The sequence below is a fragment of the Schistocerca americana genome, chromosome 2 (genome assembly GCF_021461395.2).
Source record: "Schistocerca americana isolate TAMUIC-IGC-003095 chromosome 2, iqSchAmer2.1, whole genome shotgun sequence".
NCBI lineage: Eukaryota > Metazoa > Arthropoda > Insecta > Orthoptera > Acrididae > Schistocerca > Schistocerca americana.
The window spans coordinates 615,161,271-615,182,385 of NC_060120.1; the positions used below are offsets into that span (position 1 = coordinate 615,161,271).

Genomic DNA, 21,115 nt, shown 5'->3' on the forward strand with positions numbered 1-21,115 from the left:
GTTGGCACTATAAATGCCTACGAAATTGACAGATAATATTTTATCTAATGAAGGAGTTTATTGAAGAATTCTCTTGCATAGATGTTGGAAATGATCATATATTAGAAGTCGATGCAAGAAATGAAGTTTAATGTGGAGGTAAATGTTAGATGGTAGACAAACAATAATGAAGTTACTAAAACAGTTCAATAAGAAGAATATTAGAATATAAATATAGAATATGCATCTTGGCGCTGAAGAAATGGCAGTAGGATTGTCACTTGTATGGGAAGGGTAGAGGAAAAAATTAGCCTGGAAAATGGAAATGTGTAGCTTCAGGAAAGATTTAAACAGATACAATGTTGCTGGGGTGACGTACAGAAAACGTGTAAAATTATTGGGATTGGCAGATGAGATAGACCGATAAAGTTTGATATGAAAGCATTAGAAGGAAGGTCAAGAAACTGAAGATTCTTTTAAGGCCAAGTGAAGAAGCAGGGCCAGACCGAGAGCATTTTTCCACAGAAGCGAACTACCATTTGGCACCTCCACCTCCCCCCCCCCCTTTCTTTCTCTTGTGCAGTTTCTCCTGTGTCAGTTTTTGCCACTAATTGTGCACTTGGGATGTCCTCTAAACCTGGTGCCCTAAGCAGCTATTACTAATTGTGATATATCCTGTTTGGAAATCTGACACTTGTGTTACCTCTGGTGCCTGAAGTAGCGACTTCTGTGACATATTAGCCGTAAACTGGCCCCGTGAAAAAGAATGTGATAGAAGCCATTAAATGTTAACTACAAAGAGTAATGCATTACATGTGCGATGCTGGATTTGTGGCTTACCATGTAGCTTCTAATATTAGCCTGGGTGTTCATGTCCCATATTGACGTCATATGTTGAAAAAAGGGGGGAGAGGGTTTATACCTGGATTTGTTGCTTTGCCAGTCATGTGATTGTTGCATCTATAAATCTATAATACTGTTGATAGTAAAAATGTTTTCAGGCCTAATGACCACACATAAAAATGCATAATTGTGTAGCGTGTAAAACAAGTCTTATAGAATATGTAGCCAATGCTAAAGTTCCAAATGCTCATGATGTCATGTGGGCTGGCTGTGGAGTGATGTAGCAGTATTTTGACAATTTCAGCATTGATAATGGCTTCAGTTGTGGAGCTTGATATGCAGCACATTTTTGGAAGATGCAAAAAATAATGTGTTCCTCCTCCTGTCACATTGGATATGTGAGAGTTGTGTTGGATGTCTTATTTATCGATTGTTGGTGAGTGTAATGGAGAGGTGTATAATGTAGTGCTGTGTTTCCATTGTATTATGATGGTGATGGTGGTGATGATGATGATGGTGGTGGTGGTGGTGGAAGGGAAAGGGTGAAACCCAGTGCTGGCACATAGTGTATTTTTCTCGATTAGTACCAAGCAGGCTCCGATCTTGATGTCTCCATCAGACAGACAGATCACTGTCAACATGTCACAGGTGCTCATTGTGCAGAGATTTGAAATTTAATCCAGGTAGTTGGTGCACTGATTGCTGGCATCTCTCCTGTCCTTGCTGGTGAAATACTGGAAGTGAAAATTTTGTCCGCCACCAGAACTTGGATTGGCTTACCTCCTAGTTGAGCTTCACACACAAACTTGTGTTAGTGACCTCCACATGGAGGTGAGTTACACAGGTGTATGTGGTTTGCATTAATAAACAACTAACCCTTTGAGCTTCAAGATTAACAAGTTTATCTATGTTTACATTTGGAATGTAGCATTGGAAAGTTCTTCCCCTGACTTTTAATACTACTGTATTTTCTGTTTCTGAAATATAATCTACAAATTACAACAGTGTGGCTCTGTTAATGAAATTCATTCTTACGTTGTTGTTGAAGTAGAATATTTGGTGTCTTTTTGGGTCCTTTCATTTTTGGATCAAAATGCAGGTGTTCTGCAACTAGTATTTGTGCACTTGGTCCAAGCTCCCATTATACCCATGTGTACAAACTTATGCTAATCCTGTAACAAAATTTAAAGCCAGAACTGTCTGGATTGAAACATAGATGGCATGCAACTTTCATCTCTGTCTCAAATGCTTGCACTGAAAAGCTAGAGTCTGCAAGTACATAAAGAACCTGAAGTGGGTTGCAAGGCGTCATAGCCAAACCTTTGTGGCATATCTCCCCACTTCTATGAAAGGGCAAAGAACCATGTGTAACTCTTCCAAAAAAGAAAGAAAAGAAAAAAAAACTTACTAAATATTTTCTGTATTTTTAGGGTATGTTTTTCAATTTTTCCTTTTAATATGCTGAAGAAGACTTTGGAAGTTCAAATTATGTAATATAACTTAGCCTAGAGATTTGAGTTGCATATAGGCACAAAAAAAAAAAGACTGTCAGAAAGTGAGCCTTCGGCCGACAAGGCCTTTGTCAGAAATAGAGAAAAACACACACACACACACACACACACACACACACACACACACACACACACACACACCTACCTCATGTGCAAGTGCAACTCATAGTATTACATTCCATCATTGTTTGATTTAGCATAGAGATTTAGTGGAAAAACGTGTGCAGAATTAGAGTGGCCATTTCTCGCAGGGTATTTAAATTAACGTTCAAGACTCGTGAATGAACTGGCCACATTGTCATGAGCCCAGAGATATCATAAATGGGAAAATTTGTTTAAAATTGTTACAGAAAGTGAAATCAATAAATTTGAGGGAATAAATTGGATTTTATCGGTTGTATTGATTTTGAATTAAAGAGGTGCTTTTACGAAGTTATTTAAGAGTGTTTCACTTTGCCTGTTGCATCACACTGATTGTTTTACATGTGTTCATTTGTGCTAGAGTGTAGTGGTGCGAGATTATTTCTATTCCCAAGCTTCCCTATTTTAAAGGCTTGCCAAAACAAAGCAGAGCTAGGTGTACATCAAAAGGTATACCATTGATACCTATTGAAAGTGGGAATTCCATCACTTCGGGGGTACAGACAAAAGGGAAAGAAGAAAAAATTTATCGAGGAAGTGAGAATAATGCATACTTCGGAGCTACAGTGCTAGGAAAGCCAAAGGTTAGGATGGTGCTTAATAGCTCATCCTGTCTTGTAGCATCTCCCTTGATCCAGAGACATGAATGATTTTTTTATTCAATTCCTGATAACGTCATTTTCCCCTTATTTTGGGAAAACAAACATTCCATTTCAGGAATGTAGTGAATGTGGCATCTTTTTTGTCGTATATTTATTGGCATCAATAAGTGCATAGAAAACTTCATGTAACTGAATTGCTACCACTGATGTCTGTGTAGATCAGCTTTGACATTTCAAATCTGACACATGGGACACTATAGTGAAAAAAAGTTCTGCATTCCAACTCAGGTGCTCCTGGTTTAACTGTGGGGAAACATGTGTCTGCAGTTGCCTCTCTTGCATCATAAACGTCATGAAAATATAATTCTAAGATGTATTTTTCTGATTTCCTTATTTTGTGAGAGATTTCAGTGTCACTATTAAATATTTTATTATTTATTTTTTATTCACTATTCAATACTTGGTTTTTAAGGCTAAATGGAAGTATGAATTTAACATTTCTCACAACATTTTTATAATTATCTTATCAAAAACTTTATTCTCTATGATTAAACCAGCAGGCTGACGTTATTTGAGGAAAGAATGATTTCAGTGAAGTTATCTACACGTTCATTTCCAGATATGACAGCTTCTTCGTGAGTTGCATGATACATATCTATAATGATTTTTTCTATTTGCAGTGAAGTATTTGAGAACCCTGAGCTTAGTAACACTTTAGCAACAGCTTTCATATGTAGAGTTAGGGTAGGAATCATCCCATGAGAGGCTGTGTGTTGTCTGGTTAGAAAACTTGTCATTTTCTTTAGATATAGGTGAAGTAGTGTTAGATGAACGTACTGTTGGAAATAACATTATTGATAGATTCTTTAATTTCAGAGGTCCTGTCAGTCTCAAATAGTGGTGCTGCATGGACAAATCTAATGCATGGATTCATTTAGTAATATACTAGTCCTAAATTTGTCATTATAGGTAATTGTTTGATGTATTTAAAGTACAGAAATACTAAGTTTATTGAAACTGAAAGAATAATATTTTCAGTGGAGAGTATCTGCTGGGTTCTGTGTGTACAAGTATGTCTGAAGGCAAAAGATTTAACTATGTAATTAACACTTCTGCTTATATATTTGTAAATTACTCATGGCATTCAGTACTTTAAGTTGTAAAAAAGCAAAATGCTGTATGGTTATACTGAATTCTATAGAGATTTTCAGGTTTCTTCTGTTAATTCATGCCATGTAGAAGAATTATTGAATGTTGTTTTTGCGTAATGTAAAACATCATGGTTTTGGTACTTTTTCACATAATGCTGCTGTGTTAGAATTAGTGCAGTAACAAAATGGAGAATGGAGTTCAGAATTATGTGAATGATTTTACCAAGAAATTTTTCTCTGAGGCAAGGCAGTTGTTATACTTACTGTTGAAGAAGTCAGAAATATCTTTATTTTTCATGTTATGGAAACCATTATTTATTTGTTACGTGAGGTAGCATTGCCAAGATATCTTTTTTCCCCCACAAGTTATACAGAAAATAACCTTATTAGAATGCAATGAAATATCTATCCATTTTTACCTCAATTGTTTTATTGTCTTATGGTATTGCTTGCCTCCCAGTGCAGTTCTTTTCATTATGCTTGAATCATTTAGACGCATTCTCCATCCTAATTTCATGACAGGAACTTACTTTTTAACTGTTCACATTGAGGAAGAAGAAATAGAGATCTACATTGTAGGGAAATAATGACTGATGCACTGGCAAGAGTTTTCAACTTTGTAATTTACCTGTTGTTTATCTGAAACATACATAGAGTTGAAAGTTTGACTCTTTGTCATAATCACACGTTATATGTGTTACATGTGTACATACTAATATGTATGGGAAATTAATTTACTTTCTTATTAACAGAGCCTGAAAGAATACTGCTCAAACAAAATACCAAACACCTTTGTTAAATCAATGATGATAGAACATTTGTCTACTTCATTTTAATCTGAGAAGATATTAGTTTTCTTAAACATCCCAAATTTTGGGTCACTAAGCAGTAGATATAAATTTTCCTACACAGATCACAGATTAGGATCCCGTGTTACATTCTTATGCAGTTTACTTTCTTTTCAAGCCTATGTAACCAAACATCTAAGAAAAGAAAACAGAAAAGAGGATTGTTTTTTTAAATATTAAGATTTCACTGCACACTGCTGTTGATATTCATCCAGAGAACATGTGATTATAATTTAAGCTCTGTTTAAATTAATAATATTCCATCTGCAGTTCTCTCTGTCCTTCTGTTTGTCTAAAACTATGCACGCACACAATAATTGTCAAATAATTATAGAGATGCCAATCACACCTGCAAATACTGATTCACCTTTATAACTTCCCTTGTGGAATATAGACTTTGAAGCACTGCAAAGATAATTATTTGTAAGGAAGTTCTTTTAATTAGTCTGTCCAGTGGATGTGCCATAGAATACATGTGTGTTTATGGCAGAAAATAATTGTTGCTACTGGATATCACAGGAATACAATTGTATGAACCACAAGCTGTACAGGAATAATTTTTCCATGTTGTAAAATAAAATTTGAAAGGTTTTTGCAGGTTCTCAGTTGCTGGCCATAGCAGAACTGAGCATTTATGCACGAGAGATAGATTTTAAAATGCTTCGTGGTTGGTTGTTTATCAGTTGTCATAGAAGTACATGGCAGTATGATCATCTGTAGATGATATTTGTTGTCTATACTTTGTAAATGTAGGCTAATTTGTACTGCTAGATAAATTCTTAAAGCAGTTCAGTGCATCTCTTGGAATTTCTTTTGAAGGAATGAATGTAGTATTTCATATGATTTTGTATAAAAAAAGGAGTGTATTTGGAGAAGATTACCAATTAGGCTGTGCTTAATAATTTTATGCTTGTTATATTTAACATATCAAATGAGCTGATAGCAATAATTCCATAATATTAATTGTATCATTCAGTAATTAAAGAGAGCTGCATAAAAAAAGTCCGTCTGTACAAAAACGTGTAATTTTTTCCCACCATAAGCTGTGCAATTCTGTTTGTATATTTTTTTTTCTTTACTTGGTTCTTGAATATCATGCTGTCATCAGTGTCCATTAGAAAATCCAAACATGGTGAGCATTTGTTAGTAGCTGATTATATAGTTTTTCTAATTGAACTTCAACATGTAACATTTTCTTTTTAGATGCACAGAAATTTGTGAATTATTTTGCTAGCTTAAATGTGACATTATAATTTGTCCTAGAATGGAAAGAATATAACGATGAGGTGTAATAACTTGTCAATCATAAAAAAAGGAGGAGGAAAACATTATTCTAGGAAAATTGTAACTACTCCTTTGTGCTCCGTCATATAATGGAGAAGCACGTTTCCACAGTCCAGAGGAAGGATACAGTTCATGGTTAAAAAAAAGTCCCATCTAACAAGCCACAAAGAGTCATTTCTTGAAAATTCTCACACTAATTGGCCACAATGAATTCTTTGTTATGTAAGCACATATTTTGTAATCAAGATACTATACTGCAATATGTAATGGAATACATGCATAAATCAGAATAAATCAGAAGATATACAACACAAATGTTGCAGTATTTGCAAAAGTGTGGGTTTAGTGCAGTTAAAATATTATTGCAAGGAAACACATCTGATTAGCAGAGAACATAAAAATTAAATGTTAGCCGACCTCAGTAGCTAATGTGCATACAGTGTGAAGACTGATAAAATAAATTCATGTGTACATTAAGAAATAAGATTCTCTCTCTGCATTTGATAAAATTAGACTATTTTACAAGCGTATCTTGCACTAGTGGGTTTCTAGCTGTACTGATGTGACAAAAATTACATTAAATGTTGGGAGCCAGTTGAATAAATGATGCCAGTTATTTTATGTAATTGTTTTGTTTTCGTTACACCATGGTGACTGGTCATGGTAAGAGAATACAGACTTAAATGTCTGGTAAAGACAATCTTAGCATTTGATTTAGGAGCAGTGGCCTAGGTTACTCTTTATTTTCCAACATCTCATGTGAATTTGAAGTGCAGATCTCAAGGATTTATTGTAACTGCTTAACATCCTTATTTGTAGTAATGTGTTACTCTAATCCCAAGTGCTGGGCACGTCCTGATTTTTTTATTTTATTATTATTTTTATTCAGATGGTTCCCATTGATGTTTTACTGGTATCTGTATTCCCAGTATTAAGGCTAACATCTCATAAAGCTTTACTCCATCCTCATTCTTCTTATTGGTATCTCTCCAAATGTGACATGACAGTTGTGAGCATCGTTCACGACTTTGGAGTCTAAAGTTGGTGTTATATATGTTTTGCTCTAGCTGATTTACTGATACATTGTTAACAGTACTGTTATTGAGATCTTTTCTTTTTATTGTTCATATCGATATAATGTCACAGGCATAATCCATACAGCAATGTTTTATAAGATGCTTAACTCATTTTGGAAGACCATGGTAGACGTCAGTCTGTCATTTTTCTTAAAAATGTAACGTGATTGGACAGATAAAAAAATATACTCACCAAGAGGTGTCAGCAGAACAACCACATAAAGGTATTAAAGTTTGCAAGCTTTCGGATTCGGTGGCTCCTTCTTCTGGCAGAAGGGTGGAAGTGGGAGGAAGGGGGTGAAGGAAAAGGAAATGAGGTTCGGGAAAAGTGGCAGAGTTCAGAAAAGTCACCCAAAACTCTGGGTCAGGGGAGACTCAAGGGACTCATCCTGTCCAGTAAGTCTCTCCTGATGCGAGATTCTGAGCGACCTTTGCAAATTCTACGCCTTTTTGTAAACCTCGCCAGTCCTTTCCCGTCACTCCTCCTCCTTCCCCTTCAACCCTTGTGCCAGGAGGAGGAGGAGGAGCCACTGTCTCCAAAAGCTTGCAAACTTTAATACCTTTACAAGTGTGTTCTCCTGCTGCTGCTTGGTGCGTAGATTTTTTTATCTGTCCAGTTACACTATATTTTCAAAATTTTATTAACTTCATTCCTGTATCATTTTCCTTAGTTTCAGTATTTTTTTTAATTGTATTTTAAACGCATTGTCCAAACAGTTCTTCTTTTTCACGAAAAAGAAAAGGCAGAGCTGTCTTTACATTCTTCACTTTCCTGTAAAAGCGATAATGTCTAACAATTTGTAGTTTAGTGGATGTCTAATAAGTTATTAGATTAACACCTTCTATATTTAATTGTTTGTCCTAGTAAATTGACAAATTTGTACTTGCAACTTGAAGCAATAGTTTTGTATAGTGAGGAACTCTCTAATGCAAGAAATTATATCATATTTCTCAAAACAATTTTACAATAACAGCTGTAATACAATAGTACTGATCATTGCTGTCTCTTAGTGAAACTAATTTGTAGGATCTGGTGGCTAACTCCACAAAAGGTATTACCCTAATGAGCATAATTGTTTTCTGCCTGTGTAGTTCCATTCCACAAGTTTATTACACCAACAGAAATTCTAGGACTTAAAAAATAAACAAAAATTGGTAAAGATAACTGCTCACTTTTGTCTGATTTTATGTCTAAAGCTTCAAACGCATAACAGTCATTAAAACATGCCGACCCCTCCCAAATCTCTCTCTCTCTCTCTCTCTCTCTCTCTCTCTCTCTCTCTCTCTCTCTCTGTGCTGTTGTGTCTTTCCATACATATCAGTTTTATTTATTTTTATACAGTTTCAAAGCTTCAAGGAACTAAGCATATCTTAATTCTTCCACAATTTACATCTGACTCCAGCCCTTGTAATACCGCATCATCTGAAACAAACTAGTTGAACCTAATTAAGTTATGAAGCTTCACTGAAGCTTCATTTCATATGCTCCTAGAGAACGTTTTGCTCTCCAAAGCTAACAGCAATAGCCACTAGTCTCATTTTCTCATCAATTTGACCATTTATCTCATGGCAGATGGTTGTGATGTTGCTTGCTGCTCTTAATTGTAATGTCAGTTCTCTTTCAGTGGAGGGCAGAATGGCAGTGTTCACAGTTGAAAATGTGTTATTTGCATCAGCATACACTGGCCAATAAATAAGAGCTAGTCCAGGAGTTATTTAAAACTCAATGTATCTTTATGGAATTTGAACCTATTATTGATGTACTTCATGTTGAATTACTGAAAACTAGAGTATATTTTGCTTAATGGGAACGGTTCTTATCTTGATATTCTATATGTGTAAAGGTGTATCCAGATAGTATCTCCTTACTTAGTGTAACATATAATAGTCAAAGGCCATTTACGTAACAAAACTTTCACAGCAAAACGAGATGAACATGTGCAATTTAAAAACTATACATCCACATTGCTGAAGAGCTAGTACATTGTACGCATATTAGTCACTATGTCAATGACTTTTTCAGGGGTGGATGTAAGTAAAGGTTGAATTCGAGATACGTATGACAACCTCAATTTTCTATGTAAAAAACATACTTTTTGTCACATGGAGTTGGAAGCATTGGGTAACATAGTTTCCCTTATAAAGGTGTTGCTTTGTGAGAAGGGATGAATCCTTATAAGTTGACACATAGTGAATTCTGACTGTTTCGGCAGAGATGTGTGTGTGTTCATTTTATATATGCTAAAAAAATTTCAGCTTCTTATCTTGCAGTTGCTCTCTGATGTTTACTTCAGTGGGTAGATATTAGTCAGACCTGCTGTTACACTGCATTCATATGTGTACATAGTGGATTTTCATTGGTACAGTTTTGTTGGTTTATGTAACATAACTGTAGTGATTTAAAAATGATATTCATATTACTCTGTAAGACAGTGCGAAATCGATCTCACCTATGCCTTGGCATTTTCTGTCACTTGTTTAAATGATCAGCTGTGAACTATTGCACCTCACCTGGTTCTCTTAAACATATACAGAGGACTCATTTCCGGAAAATGTACATTGCTACCTCACACATTTTATGTATGAGTTACCTATTACTGAATCTCATGATTGTGAACGTAATAGTGGGAAAATTGTTTTTGCAAGGTTATAAGAAAAACATAGAGGAAATTTTTATTTGATTTTTTTATTAGACTATAAAATTGCTGTTGGAAGCAAAAGTTGTACTTCTTATAATATACAAAATGATATCAGGTATTCTCAAAACTTTGTGTATTGTTCATAAATTGCCCATGTAAACATTAATGTATGTTTGCACCACTTTTAACAAATTTCAAAGATGGTACTTGTTAATTCAAGTTGCATTATTTTTTATTCATTAAGTTGAGTGATGTGGAGCTAACTGCACTTAGTTTACATTGTTTTCAGTTGAATGTTTATGTGATTCATTAATGTTGGCCTTGAACCTTTAAGCATTGTTCCAGAGTATTCTTAACAGAGAGTAGATATAGTTGTGTTGCTGATGCCAACTGCACATATTTTGTGTATAAGTAGGATAACTAGCAGTTCTATTACAGTAGCCATTCTGTTGCCTCTTTTAGAGTAAATCTTAACAAGTTGTGATTTTTCGAATGATTAGTTAGAACAAAAACCAGTGTCATGCTATCTCAGTTTGGTATTAAAATCTACCATGTGATTGTACACCATTAGAACATTGAACACTCTTTATGTGAATTATTCAGCAGCCACTTGTTACAGTTGTTATCTGTGCCACTAAAAGTGAAAGACTTTGAATTTGTAACCATTACTTTGTACACTATTGATATAAAAAAGATAATATGGAATTTTTATTGTAATTCCAAGTGACTGCTGTGAAATGGACTGATTTTGTTTTGGAAAGTGAAAGCTTCTTTGTCTAGAGAGGTCACACACTATTCCTGTTGCAACAGAAAGAGAGGAAAAATTGGTTAGTGTTCTCAAACAGGGAATAAACTATAAATTAGTATTGTTGTTGGTGCATTAGAAAGCACATTATATGAATTATCACCTCATTGTTATTTTTGACAGAGTTCTGTAAAAGTGGTGTGGTAGTGCCTTTAATTTCATTATCCTCTCCTGGATTTCAGACTAGTGTTTTATGAAGTATGTGTGTCTCATATTTACATGTAAGGAATTGTTAAGACATGAGTGTGCCCTTGAATGTCTTAAAATCTACTTACTATTCCAGCATCAGAAAATTATGCCAAAGTTTTCTGAGTCTCACACTATAGGGACTATTTGATCTATAAATTTTTTTTTCAATAATTGTAGTGGTACAATTAGCATTGAATGCTTCCTATTTTATACAGAAATGTTGAGTGTAAGATAGTGGAATGCCACAATATAGCTAAAAGCCTACACTGTGGATTACATTCACCTCTCTCACAGACAGGAATCAGATTTTCCAAAATTAAGAACATAATTACATTTCATGTAGAATGTGTTGTCCAGGCAAGATTTATGATCTGAAGACAAAGTTGGCAGCCAGGAAAATCCAGAGGAAATAGGAAATATAAACACTTAACCTCCTAGTTCCTATTCAAATACTTTGTATAAAACATTTATCAGGCTATATACATCACAAAATGTTAGAGAGTTTTCGATTTATGTTAAGTAAAATACCTTTATGCCTAAAATTCTTTTATATTTTTCTTCGTTAATTGACTTTGGATATAGGATAACACCATTTAGAACATACCTTCAATGAAATGTTTTCCTTTGCCAGTTCTCAATAGTTACACGTCTTAATTTTTAAAACTCACCTTGTACTTATATCTTTGTTCACAAGAATTTGACGTCTCTTTTCACCAGGAACACATTATGATTAAATCCCAGTAAGATATTATCTCTGTTAGCCAGTGATACAGTGTACTTCTTTAAAAAAAAATACTTCAAAAGTATTGGAGTTTTAGAACATCAGTTCACTGCATGCACACATTGAGCTATTAGGGCAAGAAAATACATAAAATGCAGTATTCAGTCAGAAGTGATACATTGTGCATATCCTACATTACATTTATTTTGTAGCACTATATTTAAATAAACTACAGATGAAAGAAATTTAATGAAGACATTATGCCTAGGTAGTAAAGAAAGTAGATCACTGCTTATCTTAAGCTTAGAGGGAAACATTCAAAAGGGTAAAACACAGCATTTAGTCTTCTCTATTTAAACAAAAGGGAAAAAGATGTCAGAAATTTACTTGCTGCCACCAAAAATTTTAATTGGAGTTGGTTTGCTGATTTTTAGTATGCACATTAATCAAATTTTCAGGTACCTCATAATGAATTCTGATAAAACAGAATGAAAATTGAATCCTAATTTTTGCAAATATTGTCATTTAAAATGTGCTGGAAATAAGGGTAGATCAAATCCCACTTTTGCATACATTGCAGTTTTCAATCTCATGGGAGTAAGTTTAAATCAGAGCCCACTTTTGTATACAATTGCCATTTTGAATGTTATGGAAGTAAGGTTGTCTTGCAGTGTCCCAGCAAACTTGATTATTTTTATTTGTTTAATTAAGTGTTTCTTATTGGCCATACCAAACCAAATAGAGGTATAATAATTGTGATAACTGTGAACTGTAAGACAGTGTTCGCCAACATTCTTTATGCTGTCACAACTTACGAAGTTCTTACAGGCTGTGAACATAACAATACAAGTTTTTATGTGGAAAGATAGTCTGTGAAAAATTTGATTCATTAAATATTTTTGTAGTTCTCGTTTTGTGCTTTGCTATGGAAAAAGATGTGTTCACAGGGCATATGCAGTTAATCTGAAGGAAGGATTGAATTCTTCGAATTATGCTAAGACTGATATTGCCTGAAAGAACTGAATCTGTACCTGCTGTAGTAAAGATGAATGTTTACGTTTTTATTTATAAAAGTGGCATGACCTAAAATATGGAATGAGAAACTTGTTTTCACATGTGTGTTTAATTATTTGATATTTCTGGGATTAATGCACATTAATTAGAGTGGTAGAAACTTCTGGATTCATAAATTTATTAAATAAGAGAAAATATCACCTGTAAGTGTATAACATAGAGTTATAGTTTTTATGTTTACTATGACACGTTATTTCTTACGCATTGGCTTTCCATATCATTCAGATACATTTAGAAAGTTTTTCCTGCGTACTGGTTTGCCACTGAATGTGCAATAGTTTCTGAACGTGACGTCACAGGTGCTACTGTGTGGAAATCTTTTTCCCCTCTTCCCTTTTGAGACACAAATTACATTTATTTCAGTGAAGTACAGCAACATAGTTGGTGATAACTTCTCTTACACTCAATATTGTAAATTAAATTTTTTAAAGTAATTATTGTGATTCCCACCAGCTACTAAAATACTAAATAATGAATTTCATAGCAGCTTTGTATCTGATGTATACTAGTACACACAGACACCTAAGGAAGTGCTTTAAGACAAAGTAAGGTAATCACTACAATGTTATAACTGTACCTCATTTTGAAAGAAAAAAAAAAAAAAAAAAAAAAAAAGGGCGATTTCTCCTATGTTATTTATTTTTGTATTAGGATTCTCATATAGCTATGGTAACATTGTGATAAGCAGTTTAGTAATACTGTGCCTTTAACTCTGGAATTAGGTATTTTTAATTTGTGGCACTGATAGTATGTTTGTAGTACATCCATATCAAAGTTAAAAAGTATTGTTGTCAACACTGTTTAATGTGTGTAGTAATGGCAGTGTGGTTTCATCTGTACTCAGTAATATGTGGTTTTCTGATATTACTTAGCTTTTAAACGTCAATACATCTGTATGATATAGCTCGTGATCAGTATTCTTAAATGGCTGGTTGTTGTTGCTTAATCTTATATGTAATGCATTACTGGTTGCTTCTGTGTGTCATCTTTACTTTTAGTTATTCTGACAGTGTATCAGAACATAAACTGCTCAGTAAATATTTTGTTATAGTTGATTTCTTAGTTTGACTTCTGATAATACAGAATGTATTTATGTGGACATCCTAGAGTTTTTGTATACATTGCTGAAGGTGCAACATGAAAGTCATATACCACATTGTTCCTAATTAAACTATTCTAGTGTATTCTGCAAAGAATACTTCATAATGTCAGGTGTTACAAGATACAGCATAATTAAGATTGTAGATCACATGGCGGAAATTCAGGAAAGGAAATACAGAATTTATAGGCATCACTAATGGATGCTATGAAATTCATTGGGAACACAGTCTTTTATTTAGTCTTACATACCCTAAAATCCAGCATATACCGTCTTTAATTAATAGGCGATTGTACAAAAAATAAAAAGTAGCAAAATAATCAATTTCAGAAAACACAAAAAGAGAGGTGTGTTCTAGTCAAACTTTGGCTTGTTGAAAACAACTGCAGCAATTTTGTACACAATTGGTTTAATTTCTGGTGCCTGTGAAGCATTAATAACAGATTTCTTGATGTTTAATGATTAACCTAATTATTTATTTTGTTAGCAACTAATTCTTAACATACAAAATTTGGTGCCTAACCTAAATATCTTTTGTGGGGAGCTGAATATAATACAAATTTGTATGGCTCGGAAAATATTTTTGTGAGGAGTCAATATGTAAATATTCTGCTAAAGTTCTTCCATTTATACAGTTAGCTTAATGATAATAATTTGTTTGTATATTTGAACAGCATTGTGTAGTGAATATTGTCCTCCCTTTTGTAAGTTGTACCTTTGTCAGGAATTCTGTAGTGTGCTTTTGAATGTTAATGTTGACGTTATGTACATAGTGATTCGATTTTGCTTTCTTTTCTAGGGATGACATGGAAATGATGCTGAATAAAATTGTGCCTGAGGTAAGTCAGAATGAGTGTACAGCACTGTAAAATATCTTATCATTTGGGTTACTGTCATGTTTCACACAAGAACATTGGGTTTTGGTTTATATGTTTTATTTAGTTATTCATTTTTGTAATATGATATTTAATATAATAATGATTTTTTAGCTACATTAGAATATAATTTTCCATTTGTTTTTAATACTTTAATGAAAACTTATCTTATTAGCAAATAACATATTTGTCAATAGAAAAAATGTAGCAGATAAAGTGCTTTATTCATACCCATTGGTGGTATGGTACACTTACTGAAAGCTGTGGGTTTGATTGCAGACAGCTGGCCACCATGAAAGACAAATGTGAAACTCAAATTAAGCTCACTCATGCCTACTTTGTGGTAATTAGCTTGTCTGATCACAACTCACAGTTAATCAAATTATGTAAAGTTGTGTATACAATTTACAAAAAAACACAAAGAAAAGAGTGAGACTGATTAACAATAGAACAAAAGCAAACTTAAGAGAGAGATTTAAAAATCCTTGACAAGAATGATTTTAAAATGTTTTTAAATAAGGTTCTTTTAAATACAGTTTAAAACAAAAATATTAAATGCCACACTAGGTAGTCATCAAGGATACTCGGATCACTACAGATTCAAGAGGTCTCAAATGAAAAAGTGACATCTACAAATTGTCAGAAGGAGTAATGAACTGGAAGTAGGTTCACAGTACTATTACAGAAAATGCAGGTTTATGAAAGAATTTTCCGTTGTAGAGATATTTAAAAAAAATTACTGTTTAAAACATGCTGAGGAAATTGGTTAAAATTGTTTGGGAGATACAGCAGTGGAGTACAATGAAAAAGCCATACAGAGGAATCAAAATTTTTCACAAGCCTTCTAAAAATGAGACGCCCTATCATTAACATGAAAAAAGTTTATTTGGTGATTCACGGTATTTCCAATAAGATATGTAAAAGATGTGATCCTATTATATGTAACTTTTGCAACCACATGTATAATTACACCATTAATCTGTGCTGATTTCCCAGACAGATCAAAATATACCATTAGTAGGCCTCACTGAGAAGGGTGCTCCGACAGGTGTGGGTGACTACTGGACATTCACCTAACTTCATTTCCCAGATTATTTTGAGGCAGTAATGTACTAACATACTATCAACAAATTACATTAGTCAGTTCTAGACCTATTTTGAATTCTAAAATGTTTGCTTTACCAATACTGCTATTCATACACTAATTGTGCACAATATAAACATTTTACTTTAAATGGTGTGGAGTACTGAAAGTTGGTATCTTCTTTGACGTATCCAAAGTATATCAGCCATAGCATTGTATTAGAAAATCTACATTTTTGTTGCATTTGTGGTTTGGCATGTGCCTAGGTTTGCTCCTGTGTATGAAACAGAATCTAGAAAGTTACAGTAAGGGATACAAGTAATTTGTAAAGACATTAGACAGCAGCTGCCAGGAGTAGGAATTACAATGGATGTTATGCAGGATCTCCTTATACAGTTACATTTGTCTGGTTGAGTAGAAGGTAAACAACAAAGAAAATTTTTCTCATGTGCCCTTTCAAAATGAAACACACCGTTAACCTACAAAGTAAAAGTTTCTTTGGTGATTTGCAATATTTGCAGTAAGATGTGAAGTTACGTGACTCTGGTATATGTAACTTTTGCAACTACATTGTATGTTTGTGAAAATTATTAGACTGTTTTACAGAAATTGGTGTATGTTAAACTTGGGGTGGGGGGGATGATGTAATCACCAAATTCTATATTTGAAAACAAAAATCAGGTAATTTAGTGTTTCTACAAGAAATAGGAAACAGAGCAGAGAGTAGCTAGTATTTCAGCATGCATACTGATTACAAACAAAAATACCACATAGAGATTTGCTCAAATGTTTAAAATCATTTGAATAAATCCAAAGAGTTGGAATTCATGTATAATGTTTGGCGGAATTTTCTGAGAAGGCAAAAAATATTTGTTTTCAAAAGATAAAAAATGAATTCTCTCTCTCTCTCTCTCTCTCTCTCTCTCTCTCTCTCAGCAACTGCACTGATATTGTGCATGTATTAATAGCCAACACTTCATCGGTACAATGTGACCAGATATGATTGTCATAGTCGTGTAAGACACAAAACTATTCAGTTTGCTAGGGGAACTGGATTGCTTTCTCCCTCCCCCCACCTCCCTCGCTCTCCCCCCACCTCCCTCGCTCTCCCCCCACCTCCCTCGCTCTCCCCCCCACCTCCCTCGCTCTCCCCCCACCTCCCTCGCTCTCCCCCCCACCTCCCTCGCTCTCCCCCCACCTCCCTCGCTCTCCCCCCACCTCCCTCGCTCTCCCCCCACCTCCCTCGCTCTCCCCCCACCTCCCTCGCTCTCCCCCCACCTCCCTCGCTCTCCCCCCCACCTCCCTCGCTCTCCCCTCCCACCTCCCTCGCTCTCCCCTCCCACCTCCCTCGCTCTCCCCTCCCACCTCCCTCGCTCTCCCCCCACCTCCCTCGCTCTCCCCCCACCTCCCTCGCTCTCCCCCCCACCTCCCTCGCTCTCCCCCCCACCTCCCTCGCTCTCCCCCCCACCTCCCTCGCTCTCCCCCCCCACCTCCCTCGCTCTCCCCCCCACCTCCCTCGCTCTCCCCCCCACCTCCCTCGCTCTCCCCCCCCACCTCCCTCGCTCTCCCCCCCACCTCCCTCGCTCTCCCCCCCACCTCCCTCGCTCTCCCCCCCCACCTCCCTCGCTCTCCCCCCCACCTCCCTCGCTCTCCCCCCCACCTCCCTCGCTCTCCCCCCCACCTCCCTCGCTCTCCCCCCCCACCACCTCCCTCGCTCTCCCCCCCCCCCACCTCCCTCGCTCTCCCCCCCCCCCCCACCTCACTCGCTCTCCCCCCCCCCCCACCTCCCTCGCTCTCCCCCCCCACCTCCCTCGCTCTCCCCTCCCACCTCCCTCGCTCACCCCTCCCACCTCCCTCACTCTCCCCTCCCACCTCCCTCGCTCTCCCCTCCCACCTCCCTCGCTCTCCCCTCCCACCTCCCTCGCTCTCCCCTCCCACCTCCCTCGCTCTCCCCCCCCCACCTCCCTCGCTCTCCCCTCCCACCTCCCTCGCTCTCCCCCCCCCACCTCCCTCGCTCTCTCCCCCCCACCTCCCTCGCTCTCTCCCCCCACCTCCCTCGCTCTCTCCCCCCACCTCCCTCGCTCTCTCCCCCCACCTCCCTCGCTCTCTCCCCCCACCTCCCTCGCTCTCTCCCCCACCTCCCTCGCTCTCTCCCCCACCTCCCTCGCTCTCTCCCCCACCTCCCTCGCTCCCCCCCCCCCCCCACCTGTCCCGCTCCCTCCCCCCACCTCCCCGCTCCCTCCCCCCCACCTGCCCCGCTCCCTCCCCCCACCTCCCTCGCTCTCTCCCCCCACCTCCCTCGCTCTCTCCCCCACCTCCCTCGCTCTCCCCCCCCCCCCCCACCTCCCTCGCTCCCCCCCCCCCCACCTGCCCCGCTCCCTCCCCCCACCTCCCCGCTCCCTCCCCCCCACCTGCCCCGCTCCCTCCCCCCACCTCCCCGCTCCCTCCCCCCACCTGCCCCGCTCCCTCCCCCCACCTCCCCCGCTCGCTCCCCCCACCTACCTCGCCCTCTTGCTCCACCTCGACCTGTCCAGCCATCCTGATTTAAGTTTTCCATGATTTCCCTAAATCGCTTCAGGCAAATGCCGGGATGGTTCCTGTGAAAGGGCATGGCTGACTTCTCCATGCTTTCCTAATCCAATGAGGCCGATTACCTCGCTGTTTGGTGTCCGTCTCCAAATCAGACTGCACCTACCCCTCCCCAAATCCTCTACCCCCTGAATCCTCCACCCCCCGAATCCTCTACCCCCCCAATCCTCTAACCCCCCCAACCCTCTAACCCCCCCAACCCTCTAACCCTTCCCCCAATCTTCTGCCCCCTAATCCTCTACCCCCCTTCTCCTCTGCCCCCTAATCCTCTGCCCCCTAATCCTCTACCCCCTAATCCTCTGCCCCCTAATCCTCTACCCCCTTCTCCTCTACCCCCCTTCTACACCCCACCACCCCATCTGCACCCCCCTGCCCCATCTGCACCCCCCTGCCCCATCTGCACCCCCCTGCCCCATCTGCACCCCCCTGCCCCATCTGCACCCCCCTGCCCCATCTGCACCCCCCTGCCCCATCTGCACCCCCCTGCCCCATCTGCACCCCCCTGCCCCATCTGCACCCCCCCGCCCCATCTGCACCCCCCCGCCCCATCTGCACCCCCCCGCCCCATCTGCACCCCCCCGCCCCATCTGCACCCCCCCGCCCCATCTGCACCCCCCCGCCCCATCTGCACCCCCCCCCGCCCCATCTGCACCCCCCCCCCGCCCCATCTGCACCCCCCCGCCCAATCTGCACCCCCCCGCCCCATCTGCACCCCCCCGCCCCATCTGCACCCCCCCGCCCCATCTGCACCCCCCCGCCCCATCTGCACCCCCCCCGCCCCATCTCCACCCCCCCGCCCCATCTCCACCCCCTGCCCCATCTCCACCCCCTGCCCCATCTGCACCCCCTGCCCCATCTGCACCCCCTGCCCCATCTGCACCCCCTGCCCCATCTGCACCCCCTGCCCCATCTGCCCCCCCCTGCCGCATCTGCCCCCTGCCCCCCTGCCCAATCTGCCCCCCCCCCACCGTGCCCCATCTGCCCCCCCCCCCCCACCGTGCACCATCTGCCCCCCCCCCCCCCACCGTGCCCCATCTTCAACAACCCTCCCTGTCCTGCCTACACCTCCACCTGCCCTTCTACACACTTTACCCTACACCTCCTACACCCCCACTCACAATCACCCACCCCCAATCCCTGACCCCCAACACCTCACCCTGTCTACACCTCCTAAACCCCCTCTCCCCTGCCCCGTCTATGCCCCTCTCCCCTGCCCCGTCTACGCCCCCTCCCCTCTCCCCTGCCCCGCCTGTGCCCCCGCCGGCCTCCGCTGCCCCGCCTGTGCCCCCCTCGCCCTCCGCTGCCCCGTCTGCACCCCCCTCGCTCTCCGCTGCCCCGTCTGCACCCCCTTCGCCCTCCGCTGCCCCGTCTGCACCCCCCTCGCCCTCCGCTGCCCCGTCTGCACCCCCCTCGCCCTCCCCTGCCCCGTCTGCGTCACCCTCGCCCTCCCCTGCCCCGTCTCGCCCCCTCCCCCGTCCCCTGCCCCATAACCTACCCCCGAACCCTCCTCCCCCGCCTACAGCCCCCTCTCCCTCTTCCCATTTACTCCCGCCCTTCACCCATCTCTCTCCCACCCTTACCCCTCCAACCCCAACAGAACGACCACCTATAATTTAGTTGCTCATACTGCTCATGAGTATATTTGTTTGTTATTCTCTAGTAAAAAGAAAAGAAAATGAATTTCTATGATGTGTGTTATAATTAATTTGTGGAAGTTGAAGATAGATAGCAGGTGGTTATAAAGTGAAGCTGCTCACAGAGGTGCAGTGTGGGCTGCAATTATCGTATCGCAACAAAAATTGGTAGATATTCTAGTGTGTTAATGTGGAATTTATTTATGCTGGAAAAAATTAGGTCCAGTTTTGGCCACCTGGTGAAAATCTGGTGCTGTGTATGTCAGCCAGGACATTATGACTTCCTACCTTGTAGCCAGTATGTCCACCTTGGCACAGAAAACAGTGACAACATACCATGACATGGAAGCAGTGAGGCCTTTGTAAGTTACTGGAGGGACCTGACACCACATCTGCAATCACATGTCACCTAATTCCCATATATTAAGAGGGAGGGGTCAATGAACTCTGACACCACATTTCATCACATCCCAGATGTGTTTGATCTGATTCAGATCTGGTGAGTTGGGGCCAGCACAACAGTTTGAACTCGCTACTGTGTTCCTTGAACCACTCCATCACACGCCTGGCCTTGTGACATGGCACATTGCATTGTTGAAAAATGCATGACACATGATCGACATGAAGGGATGTCGTGGTCTGCACCCAAAGTAGGATACTCCTTGACAATTATGGTGTCTTGCATGAGCTCCACTGGACTCATGGATGGCCAAGTGAATGTTCCCCAGAGCATAATGGAGCCGGTACCCAGCTTGTCCCGTCCCACTGTAAAGGTATCAAGCTGCTGTTACCCTGGAAGATGACGGATTTGTGACCCCCTTCGGCATGATGAAGATGGTATTGGGATTCATCTGACCATCAGTGCTCTGCCATTGTGCCGACGTCCAATGCCTGTGGCAGCGTGCCCATTTCAGTTGTAGCTGCTGATGTCATGGTGTTAACATTGGCATATGCAAGGGTCATTGGCTGGG

The 21,115-nt window shown here is 40.0% G+C and overlaps 1 protein-coding gene across 1 annotated transcript in view; it reads left to right on the forward strand.

Annotated features, from left to right (window-relative positions):
- The window catches only part of LOC124594892 (UPF0047 protein YjbQ), a 64,658-nt gene that overhangs the window by 22,575 nt on the left and 20,968 nt on the right, over positions 1 to 21,115 (forward strand). Inside the window, exon 3 of the mRNA XM_047133365.1 lies at positions 14,762 to 14,801. Within this exon, the coding sequence (XP_046989321.1) occupies positions 14,762 to 14,801 (40 nt within the window). The remainder of the gene's footprint in view (positions 1 to 14,761; positions 14,802 to 21,115) is intronic.